This window comes from Ostrinia nubilalis, chromosome 24 (assembly GCF_963855985.1).
Source record: "Ostrinia nubilalis chromosome 24, ilOstNubi1.1, whole genome shotgun sequence".
NCBI classification, from domain to species: domain Eukaryota; kingdom Metazoa; phylum Arthropoda; class Insecta; order Lepidoptera; family Crambidae; genus Ostrinia; species Ostrinia nubilalis.
The window spans coordinates 7,955,900-7,968,921 of record NC_087111.1 but is presented as its reverse complement, the minus strand read 5'-3'; the positions used below and the strand labels follow the sequence as shown (position 1 = coordinate 7,968,921).

The 13,022-nt window shown below is 36.4% G+C and overlaps 1 protein-coding gene across 1 annotated transcript in view; it reads left to right on the top strand.

The window, feature by feature from the left end:
- The first annotated feature begins 842 nt into the window (after positions 1-842).
- The window catches only part of LOC135083753 (equilibrative nucleoside transporter 1), a 49,017-nt gene continuing 36,837 nt past the window's right edge, over positions 843-13,022 (top strand). Inside the window, exons 1-2 of the mRNA XM_063978493.1 lie at positions 843-996; positions 11,638-11,803. Of these exons, the coding sequence (XP_063834563.1) occupies positions 11,710-11,803 (94 nt within the window). The 5' untranslated portion in view covers positions 843-996; positions 11,638-11,709. The remainder of the gene's footprint in view (positions 997-11,637; positions 11,804-13,022) is intronic.

Here is a 13,022-nt window from a genome sequence, read left to right as displayed (position 1 = left end):
GCATTTGCAAGGACAACATCAGTGTGCACCAGATGTATTCGATCCTTAGCACCACGACTTGCCAGATGAGCAGATACAGAACACCAATCATAGAGGGAACTGTTAGCAGCACCGAGAACATCACTGGCACATCTGAAAATAATGGTACGTTATATTAGTTTCATTTTCTTATGAAAACACTTTTAGGTATGTATAGAATAAATTTTTGTGAGTAAGAAAATATGTGAGTCATGAAAAATATTACATTGATAAACTAAAATTTAATAACTTACCTCTCTCACTGAGACTGCCCTTTCTGCCTAATATTAATCTGATCGCCTCGATCACAAACAAACCCAATAAAACACCGTAATCTTGGCCTAGTTTGGTTGGATCCTTGTCGACTCCATACTTCTCTATAATCAATACGGATTTCAGGATCAGCGTTCCTAGTTCACATGTTGCGAATAGACCGAAATAAAACGAATTTATGTAAAGTAGAATTTCGTATGCTAAACTTGCGTTCACCATTTTATTCAGTGGTCACTACAAAATTAATTACGAACAAATTAAAACAAATGAAAGAAAATGAGAAAAAAAATATTTTAAAAATAGAACCGGAAGGGACTGGGCAAGGCAATGACATTTGAAGTGAATGTTACCACATGTAAATAGTTTTTCTTCTATACAAAATCAAACTTCTCCTCCCTCCCCATAGTCATAATACATCCGTATATGTTCAGAATACATTAATTATATTCTGAATATTATATCAACTATTTTAATTGAGATGGTTTTCTTTTAGGGGCAATATTAATCATTAATTAATATTGACACATGACAACACCGAAATTGAAGTGCAATGAACGACGCGGAAGGGGGAGGACGTGTTGCACGTGTTTTTAATTTTTTACTCCAATGCAGGGTCTTCAATGAAACAAAAGTTTAATTTCGCGCTCTAACTTTCCTGTTATGAACATCAGTGGATATTTTTTATGATCATTGGACTATGATTTGGTGAGTGTTGAGTTTTTATTACATTGTTTAGTTGGTGCAGCGGCCACGCGCTCTTGCGAGCACGAGTTTTTTTGTAATTTAACCTTATTTCTGATAATAGTGTGCTTTCGTATTTGGTACCATCTGTTTTTATATTACTATTCGATTTATTGTGAAGGTGCGGGAGCGGGGCTACACAAAATTTTATTCACTTTTTTCTTATCACATGGCTACTTCCTACATTGGAATGTGGTCCGGTATTCCGGTGGTTCTAGTAACCCGTATCTTCACTCCAAGCAAAGAGCTATGATTAATAAAACCTCATTGTGGTTTAGAGATTGGAACTGGAATTTATGTTATTAACAGTGTATAATGAACCCAAATAGTAAGTCATAAATGAATAATAACATTTATTGATGTACTTACTAAGTATTTGAATACTTAGGAAAAACATTTGTACAGATTCTTTACAATATATTGGGTCCTTCCTTGATAAAAGTTTAGAGTACCTTATTTATTTATTTATTTAAAATCTTTATTGCACACATAAAAATACAGTGGTACAACAGGCGAGCTTAATGCCATGTGGCATTCTCTTCCAGCTAACCAGAAAATTAAACAAAACAGAGAATTTAAGTATTATTTACATTTACATAGTTTACTTACCTTTCTACACATAGGGAATTAGTTAATCTTAATTTTATATTTTCCTTTGCTTTTGTTTATCTCCATATTTTTTTTACTTTTTTGTTTTCTTTGTTGTAGCACATAATGTATTATTTTTTATTTATTTAAAAGAACTAATAACTGTTAAGTATTGGACAATTAATACTTTACACAACACTAACACATACAAACAGTAGCATCAATCAATGCAGATTCTGAGAGAGTAGTGCGATCAAAAAGAAATGAAAAGAGTTTCGAACAAAGAAGTTCATATCATTTATGCGGTGTCATGGTCATATGAGCATCCTGCCCTTTGTACGGAGAAGTGACTCATTGTAAATGCTTTCCTTTCTTTATTATTTGTTGTAACATTACTTTAAATGGCTCTGTACAATTGCTATTCAGTTTTATTGAACTTACTTAAATGACATTACTTACCTTTTTATTATTACTTTCTTTTATTATAACAATAAAAAACTGGCAGTATAAAAAATATAGATGCTTATTTGGCACTTGCACACTGACCAATTAACTAATTTAAAAAAATAACAAAACAATTGATAATATTAATTGCAAGCAATTTTTGTGTTCAATGGAGCCTTTAAAAAAAGACAAATGACAAAAAGGTTTAAAAAACAAACTTAAACCCATTTTATATTAATATATTTTTTTCATGCTCAAGGCATCTTGAATAGATACATCTGTTTATCTATTTGATACCCATCCATATCTCTTTGCTATGTCCTTACAGAGGTAGATTTCAGATATTTTATCTTAGTTGAATTTTGATAGTATGTTGTATGTGTTCGTTCGTCGATATCGACGAACACCCCGAATACGAATAGGTATCTATTACAAAAACTTTACGAAGGTACCTACCTACAATCTAGAAGCGATGGTCGGGTCGTCACAAAAAAGTCATTATCGCATGTCCTTCGGCAGCGTAGATATTGTCGGGTCGGTCGGTAGTCGTACTAAACATAGTATGTAGGTAGGTACCTATCTACCCGTGGACTTGGTATCTAAATGAACTTTATGTAGGTAACTAGCTTTCCGCCCGCGGCTTCGCCCGCGTTAAATTTTGTCTGTCACAGAAAAACTTCATCGCGCGCCTCCCTGTTTCAAAAACTGCGACAAAAACTATCCTATGTCCTTTCCCGGGACTCTATGACAAATTTAATCAAAATCGGTTCAGTGGTTTAGGCGTGATAGCGACACAGACAGACAGTTACTTTCGTATTTATAATATTAGTAGGGATGAAATGTCTTTATTATAGCCTACATTTATGTGCGTGCCATTAGTATAAGATAACATCGTGAAGTTACATGAAGATCCGGTCCTTACTTACCTACTTTGGCGATCATCATACTTATACGATTTTGAATTAGGTTGGGTATTTTAATTAGGTATTTTAACCTACAAACGATACGAAATTGTTTCGATTCAAGCTTCGATCTCCTAGCCAGTAATGTCTTTTTCAATGCTCTTGAAGAGTTAACCTACTTGTTGAACTATCATAAATCATAACAGCGATGCAACGCCCGCCTGCGCAATCTGCCTCTAATCGCTGGCAGGTCAGCATTCAATTGGAGGTAATTCAATCAACAAAACATGCTATACCAGCTATATTAAATTTTGCTGATACGACTTGTCATTGCTAGATGGACTCATTACGAGTATGATGACAAATTACATAGTCAGGCCACTTTTTTAAAATTATTTAACTGTAATTTAACTCTCCGTTAAATACGGAAGCCTAGAAAGAATATTCTCAGACGTGATACCACAACTTTATTCTAGGTTCATGGCGTGTCAAGTACCATACTCATTAGTTCCCAACTTCCCACTAGGTGAGAATATGACCACTCAACTTTAGTGAAAAGACCAAGATTTAAAACGCTCTGTCAGCCTAGGCCTGAGGCCTAGGCGCAGGCCACCGAATTTTAGTTGGCCGATAGTTGGGCCCGATTCTAATTTGTATGAAGAATCGATCGATACCAAATCGGTGTAATGTACGCACTTCCATACATCTCCATACTGATCAACAGCCCGACCCAACTATCGGCCAACTAAAAATCGGTCTGTGCCTAGGCTTACTAAATATTATTCAAAAAACCGACTCCAAAAAACCTACACTAAAACGTAGAAAAATAATTACTAATTACCTACTTATTTATTAGGACGAATTATTAATATTTATGTAGGTATACCATGATTGATACTTCTGGAGTCGGTGCCAAGATTATGAAACATGTAAAGTTTGCCTGCACCGACTCCAAAAGTATCAATCATGGTATACCTACATAAATATTAATAATTCGTCCTAATAAATAAGTAGGTAATTAGTAATTATTTTTCTACGTTTTAGTGTAGGTTTTTTGGAGTCGGTTTTATTTTTTTTTTATAAAATTTTACTTATTTCTTGCTTTTTAGTTAACTAATTATTACCTTGATGTTACCACTGAAGGTAGGCAGTACATTGAGACCAAAAAAAATTGGTTCATAATCGGCGGAGATATTGCGTATAAAAAAGTTCATCCCCAATTTTCCACCCTTGGTGGTGAAATATTTTCTTCAAATTCGCATGAAACCACCCTTTTGATAATACCTATTCAACAAAAAAATAATCGTTCAAATTGGTTTATAATCGGCGGAGATATTGCGTATAAAAAAGTTCATCCCCAATTTTCCACCCTTGGGGGTTGTTTTTTTTATTATTAAATTTAAATGGGACCACCCTTGAGGTATTACCTATACGCCGAAAAAAGATTTGTTCAAATCGGTTCATAATTGGCGGAGTTATCGCGTAACAAACATAGAAAAAAAAAAAAAAAAAAAAAAAAAAAAAACATACGGGTCGAATTGAGAACCTCCTCCTTTTTTGAAGTCGGTTGAAAAGATAGTCTGTCTAGTAGGATTATGCTGAAGTCGATATCGAGTCGACCTTCCCATTGTTTCCAAACACCTGTATAAATAATCCTATAGTTACTTGTTACAAAGACCCAAAGTACACATATCAACGTTACTACGCTTGCCTTAAATTGAACAATGGAGTTGTAACTTAATTAATTATCGTTCATAATGGAAAGAATGTGTGTCAATGACATTAGCCCGGCTTCACTGGGCTTAGTGAAATGTGTCTCGTCGATCGGAGCCTGTGATACAACAGCTAATTTTATCTCCAAGCTTCGTATACCTGATGTATTCAGCAAGGAGCTCCGTCCAATCATAGACAAATAGTTTTCTATGGTTTAACTTCGTTGTCTTTGAAGGTTGATTTAATGGTTACGACTTACGACGTTACGCATTCCATTAAAAATCTGTATCTGTGTCTGTAGGACTCTCCTACCCAATTTTATTCTCATGGTTTGATCACAGCTTTAAAATATTCAAAAGGCGGTACAAAAATGTTGGAATAAATCCTACTAACTAACATAAAATGCGGACTGCATGTAACGCCTTCCTACACTCACACCATTAGATTTAATTCTGGTTTCGTCAATAAATACAAAGATCTTTAACTTTTTCGTTCAAAGCAGCGTCCTTTTTGAAGCATCTGACTTTCAATTCGTTTATGAATTCGCGCTATGTAATAAAGAGAAATGGTTAAAAAATACTTCTACTTAGATATATTCGCGAGGGGTTTATGTTATTTAATACAGAAGCATAATTTATTATTAATTTTTATATCTACATATACTTATGCAGTTTGTCAATATTTACCTACTTCCTTGATAACGAAAAAAATACGTGGTCATATTATAACACCTAATTAAAACTCGCTTGTTTGTTCAATGTTGATAGCATACATACACAGTAGATCATATATATACTGTGATACATACACGTAAACTGCAAATGTTGACTAGCCACGTTTTAGCAAGGTTTCATTTTACACATATTGTTTTCTGGTTAAGTTTTGTGTTGGTTTTGACCTCCTTGTTCTCTTCTAGCTCATCATCATCTCAGCTATAGGACGTCCACTGCTGGACATAGGCCCTCCGCAAATGTTATCCATTCCATTCGTCGGTCTACCTTGTGGGTGGACGTTCTACGCTGCGTTTTCCGGTACGCGGCCTCCCCTCCACCAGAAACTTGCCGCCCCATCTGCCCCATCTGCCCGTCGTTTCTGTGTACAGTTGACAGCACATCAAGCTATACATTTTCGTTGCAAACTCGCCCCTATCGCAACTATGTAAGATACCGCAGTGTTTACGTTGACGTGCTGTCGACCGTACATTCTTCTAGCTACAGTAATGGGTTTTGGAAGTCTCACAGGTTTTCTTTTGTCTAAAAAACTAACTTTTACTCGTGACTTGTACTTCGTGGATTTCAGTTTGTCTTACATAATCCTGCGTTCAACACTATCCAACACTTTTCTTATCAAAAGTTTCGGAAAACTATTAATTAATTTGTGGTTTAATTAAACTTTATCATCAAACAGACTGGCATTGTTTGTCTGCTTTAAAACAAAGGATCATAAATTATCTTTGCGTAACGCTGAATTCTTGAAATGCAGAATCAAACCTTAGGGGTTCTGCCAGGAAGTATCACGTGTATCTTTAGGTAGTATTAATTGAAGGGAGGTAGGTAATACAGCAAATTTGTAGATTATCAAATTGTTGATAGCTCGATAAGACAACAGTTTTATAATTTCAGTAAGTCACGATAACTAAGACTATTATTGCCGACAATGATTAGATAATCGAGGACTTCCAAGATTAATAGTATTTGCTTAGAAACAGCGCGCAGGTACACCGGGGCAATTCCCAAAAACGTAATCCGAAGATCGAATGTTTCCATCCCTCCCACACAAAGCGAGATACCAGCATGAGCGACAGTGACAGATACATCCGAAACTACGTAAACGGCGTTTCGGAGTAGCCATACTGAACTAGATACGTGCTTAGAAAACTTATGCCGTTTCTCATCAACTAACCGAGCAAACGTAGCATAATCTTTGTTGTTTGTTTAGTTGCCTTATTCATACGTGATTTATCTTTGTTAAAAACTTTCCATCTCTGCAACTTACAGGACCTACAGCTACTGCTGCTCGAACAATAAAAACCCAACCAGATAAGGATAAGCTAATCCAAGGGAAAGTTAAACTATGATTGAACTCGCCACTAAGAAAATCTTCAATTCTGAATTTTTCTTTTAGGAATAGATACCTACTTGTTATGGCACTTTTCTCCAAAAGGAAAGGACTACTTTGTGCGTGGTGGATGCTGCCTAATTGACTTAAATGCACCCCACGCTCCTGATCCATTTAGTTCCTTCCTCCTTAATACACATAAGGTCAGTTATCCTATACAAATACCAGATTGAAGATGTCGAGGAAAAGGGCAAATGCCTTTACTCTGCAGATATCCTCGCATTCGGAAGTTTCGTAATCAAGTTACAAGCAGTTTGGGAACCCTTCTGTTATCGAGTTATCTGATCAACGAACTAACTCGTAATAACCTGGTACTGGTAGGGTTGAATTTATCTCTTTAGTTGGGGATATCACGCTTTCGATTGTTAACGTGGGTTGTGTTTTGTTTTGGGAAGCAGGCAACGACGATGTAAAAAGGTTGAAAGCAGCTGACTATTGAAAAATAACGTAGGATAATAAAGCATTCCACTTAATAGGTTTTGTGCATCAGACTACTGGAGAACTTCAGGAATTTCAGGCTTGCCTAGTTAGTATTTTTGAAGGACTTACTTTAGAGAATTCTAAATTTTTATGGTCGCTGCCATTAGTGAATATGACCAAAATACTTCCAAAATATCATTGATGCTTGCATCTTTATTTTTAAATGCTCCATGTTTCTGTGTGACCTCATCTTTTATGTGCATGTCATCGATATAATTACGTCGTATTCAATTTGTCTATACCTACTCAAATTAATTCAAAAGCCGTAACGATTGTTTTTTTGTATGTCTGGCATTACCGGTAGGTAGGTACTTGACAAGTTAAACTTCCTAATCAGTAACCACTATCATGTTTATCATCTTACACAAACAATGGTAGCAAGATGCTAATACCAAAACGGGTGCGATTCTTATCAGAATTTCATAAGCTGGTGTACCGTTTACTGACGCACGCGCGGTCTATTGGTATTCTAACTTAAATTGTATTCTGTATAGCTTAATGTTAATCATTGAATGAAGCGTACAAAATTACCTCATGGCTATCTTCATTTTGAACACACATGATGATGTAACGGCATGCATATCGTTCACTTGTTGACATTATAAGATTTATGGTTCAAAAACGAACCCGGATGGCACACCGTAAACAAAGATTACGGAAAACTTTCAGAATATTAATTGGCAATTCCTTTTCATCTTTTAAAAAGTAAAAGTTATGTTACATCTACGCCCGTATAGGCGTATATCACAAACGATGCTTGCTTAAGTGAAGCAGTAAATCGAACGCACAGCGTTGAATAGAGCTCTGTGATTGGTTCGTGTGTCACCCTGTGCGTCCACGCGCACTGTGAGACCTCATAGTAATTTTTGTGAATACGGGCGTTAGATTTTTCTCTTAGTGAGTTACCTAATTTATTAAAATAAATGATTGATGACTGACTATACTATCAGAATAAGGTTCCTTTTGTTAATAAATCCCGCCATTCCCCGACGGAACCATCCTGGTATCTACAGTGTTTGAAAATACATTTAAACAGCAAATCGATGCATGAGTGTATGTTTGTTCTAACAATCATTAGCCAGATTGTAATGCGAGACGAACATTCCACATTGACATGGCTCGCTGGTGCGTCATCGATGTTTGCGATTATCTCATCCTGCCTTTTTGGTTTTTTTAAATTATGTGCTTCAAAGATCAAAAGCTATCGGTTCACCAACCTTTGGTGTAAAATTGAATCTTTTTTTAACCCAACCCACCCAAAAACGAACAAAGTGAGTCAATTTAGTTGAAACCTAACTTTGAAACATATTTATTGCTTTGTTACTATTTAAAGCACTTTGTTGACGATATCCTCGATACGCTATTTATTTAGGATAGTCATAAATATTCCAACACCGTTATAAGACATGTAAGAAAGACGAATAACCTATAAATAAAGAACACATTTAAATCATAAATAGTCAAAATAAGTTCTCACTTATGGAAGTTTGGATCAAATCTTCGCTTCGACGGGTCATAAGAATGGTGTTGTCCATCAGATAATGTAATCCCTTAAAGAACTGTAAGAATCGAGGGAAACGCTTTATGGCACTTATAAACAACAATAAACGTGAAGGTATCGCGTTTGTTGCTAAGCGAGATTACCGGCGATAAGTAATGCCTTGAACTTGCCGAATGACAGCATTGGCACAGTCAAAGAAGGTGCAGTAAGTCGTGCGATAGCATAATCTTATTTTAATCATGTTTGTTGCAAAATAACTCCTATTATTTATCTGTAAGATGCCCCATTGCACTTATTGATGTTTGCACATCTTTCATGATAACATAAACGTTCCAATCAACATCATCATAGGATCAAACTAGTAATTCATGTCTAAAACAAATCATTAGTCAGATTCGCAACAAAAAGGCTTTGAGGAACTTTCTTCATAATATCAATTATCCATTTCATTTAATTATAATAAAAGAAACTTATCTATTGAGACGTATAATCGAATTTTGCTTCGATAACCTCGTGAAAAACGTGCGTCATTTGTGTCGCGAAGGACTACTTCACTTGTGTTGTGGCATTACAGCTACAAAGACCGACTGTCCACTGATCGAATCTCGGAGTCAAATGATTGTCCATTTGTATTTCGGAGACCGGCCGTACCGCTCGCGTCGTATCACCGGAACCCATATTTCTTGGTCGGTCAGAAAACCCTCTAACTCGACTTAAAGTAACTAAAGTTTTCAAGTGTCAGACAAGTTGCCCGTGAACTTTAGTGAAGTGTTTTCCTTGGTGTTAAGGATATCTTGTCGCGAAGATAAAAGGCAGCGTGACTAAAATGTACGTATTTCGGTTGAAGTTTTAAGTGCCTTCCTGCCTAGATAATCTTAAAACGATGTTTGTCGACGATTTTATTTTAATTTTAGTGAAAAGTAATTGAACACTCATCATGAATTTTCTTTACACACGTCGAAAAAGATTTTAAAATCACACCTTTTGTCGAATTTAAATTACTTTCGCTTTCAAACCAAAGCCGTTGCGAATTGATCGATCGAAAACGATCTTAGTTTTTGTACGGACGGCAGCACATCAAGCTGTGCCTACATTAATTTGTGTAGCAAAAGCCCACTTATTACGTCTGCTTATGATGCAACAACGTTTTGCTTCACAAGCAATGGCTTATAGCTTTGTGTTGTAGGCACGAAATAAAATTGCCTGCCTAGATCATCAGAATCGAACTATCAACGTGGAAAGTCGCTTAGCCAAATCGATTTCAACGCTTTACATAACGTACATTTGAGTACGATATCGACGGAATTGATATTCGATTCACATTTTCACGTATCGAGTAGCTATTTAATTCATGTGTGGGAAATATTCTGCGGTCGGCATTTCTATTATGAATAAATAATGATGTAAGTTATTGCAAGGCTATAATATTCATGACTGTACGACTGAAGGTACATACCCACGTGAATGTTGTAGACTACAGCACATCAAGCTAAATTCTCATCATCATCATCATATCAGCCTAGACGGGCTGCTTGCCTCCTGGGGGGATCTGGGGTGGTTGAAGTAGGAAGATAAACCACAAATCGCGTACAATGGCCCAATCATGAGGCTAAGTGCGGTATTCGATTGCCCTGCAAAACTAACTATCAGCCATAGTACGTCCACTGCTGGACATAGGCCTCCCCCAATTATTTCCATATAATCGGTTGGTAGCGGTCTGCATCCAGCGCCTTCCTGCTACCATTATAATCTAAACTCGGTGGACTTTTAAACATGCGCTTGCAATATGGGCGAATTTGCATTAAAAAAAGTTCAGTCTGATGTACTTCATACATTTTATTATGTTGGTAAAGAACGCAGACAACTGTAGTAATCTTGATCCTGTCGCAACATCAATCTCCATATTCTTAGCCCTGAGTGACAGCCCAAGGAACTTGTAATATAAACCCTCATGCTTCTACATTGCCTTCTGTATTGTGTATGATTTATTCCTTGTCTTATAATACCCATCACATGTGTCTGTTGGATTGTTATTTGTTGGAGTCAAATTAATCTGGTATAATAATGCCTATTACATTCATTTCCTACTAAATACGCGTTGTTTCATTATCACCTACAAGTTAAGTCCGTTAGCTAGCCCACTGCTGGACCTCCACTAAAAGGAAATCAAACAGCTGTCAAAGCCACATTTAGCTACAAGTAATATAATCCGTCAAGACCAAACCCCGGTTATAAATTTTACAATCGCTACTGTCTACGCTACATCTTAATCTTGCTGGGGGGCCCCCCACGCTGCGTTTGAATCGCAGTTACTCAAGAACTAAGAAATTTTCTAAACTTAGCAATGTTACTCTATTATAGTCCTCGTAAACTATAGACTTTTGTCTGTCGATAGTTTAATTGATTTTTTAATCAGAAAAAGTTGCACATTGCACTGTTTTTATATCGATTTCCCATACAATATTAGAAGCCGACTAAACTTTTTATTGGTCGATAAAAGTCTGTATTCTGCGAGGTCTTACACGTCACTATTTGTCCCAACTTGAGATTTTTTATACTAACTGTGATGATAGTATTCTATCCATCCATATCATGCCAGCTCAAACCCCAAGTGATTCTTTTATGGAAGAATTTTCCTAAACCCTTTATGGTGCGTTTCTGACAGCGGTTGCGGGAAATCAGATAACGCGACAATGGAAGATTACCTTCCTGTCCTGTGTTCCACTTTACAATACCTTTTACTAGTGACACATTTTTTGAAAGAAAGGAAGATTTTTTTTTATTTAGTCCAAATATCCGTAGTCTTACAAGACTTTAGCCTTTTTTCCCCAAAATAACCCAAGTTTTCTTTGTCTCCAGACACGCGCCCACTCGGCCACGAAGACCACAGATGTCCGTGAGCAGGTTATGATATTGGTGCACGCGTGAGCCATGGAGATGTCTCATCAAGGAGGGGCGGAGGCCGAGAGCCTCCTCAGGCCCGATCAGCGCCCGGTCGTCATGCCTCAAGGGAACAGGGCTATTGGTGAGTAGTTTTCTGTTTTGTTGCCTTTTTTTATGCATTAAAAGGTGAGATGCAGTCTAGGGTGGCATATACCTTCCCAGATTATAATTTTATACCATATTTTCCGGTTCAGGCATTGTTTTCCGCAATCATACTTTGCTAATAGGCGTGTAAGGATGGGCAAGTTTTTCTGTTTATCAAATAAATTTTACTTCTCTATTTAACAGCAGAATGAAGAGAGTATCATCTAGATATCTAATACATTTGAATGGTTAATGTTTATATGGGGCATGCCATGTTCTTGTTTTTATGTTACTTACCCAGGATCATATTATAATCTTCAGCTTGAGCAGTTAAACTCATACAATTTCAAAAATCAATCTCATTTTCTAGGATAAACGAAGTCTTGATTGAATTGGTTAACAAGTTCAACTTTCTACTTACCATACTAGTGTGGTTTTTTATCAAGTTTGAATTAAAAAGCGATAATTGGATTAGGTAGGCAAGGAGAACTAATTAGCAGTTCACACGAAAAGTTTTATTAGTTTAAGCAATCTGATGTTTAGCGGTGGCGGTGGCACAAGAAAAGTTGAGGCGAACAAATACACTGCTGTAATATTTGAATACAGAACACACATCAGTTAGAATACGTAAAATGTCAGCGTGACAAGCGTATACAGTGGGTCTAGACAAAGTGCAAATTATAATCGCAAACCAGTCGAAAAGTGGTCGAAAGCCCCTTTTTTGTATGGAGTTTTGACGGATGCGATTTTCGATTCGATCGACTATTCGACTTTTGTGATCTCAACACTCTCAAATTTCGTTTTTTTTTTTTTTTTTTTTTTTTTTTTTATCCACAACGAGGAAGCTCTTGGCCTGTATCTCACCTCGTTCTATGTTCGTTACGCGAACTTTATAGCCTGACCAGGAACATAAAAACCCTGGCATAGAGGCGCATCAATTGCATTTGATAGTGCAACACTGAGTACAGTCGTACCTGTGTTAAATTAATAGGCTAACTTTATGTATCAGGATTCAGGATTACGGACTAATTTAATATTTTCATAAATTAACGAAAACATATTATTATAGGTAACCTGGTTTAAATAAATTAAATGAAACCATCAATCGAGCTAGTAGGATTTATTTTATTATTCATCAATAATCAAATTCAGAACTTGAATATTCAACTGCAATGTCTGCTCATGAACGCTTCAAACTCGGTACTTCTTTCCCAATT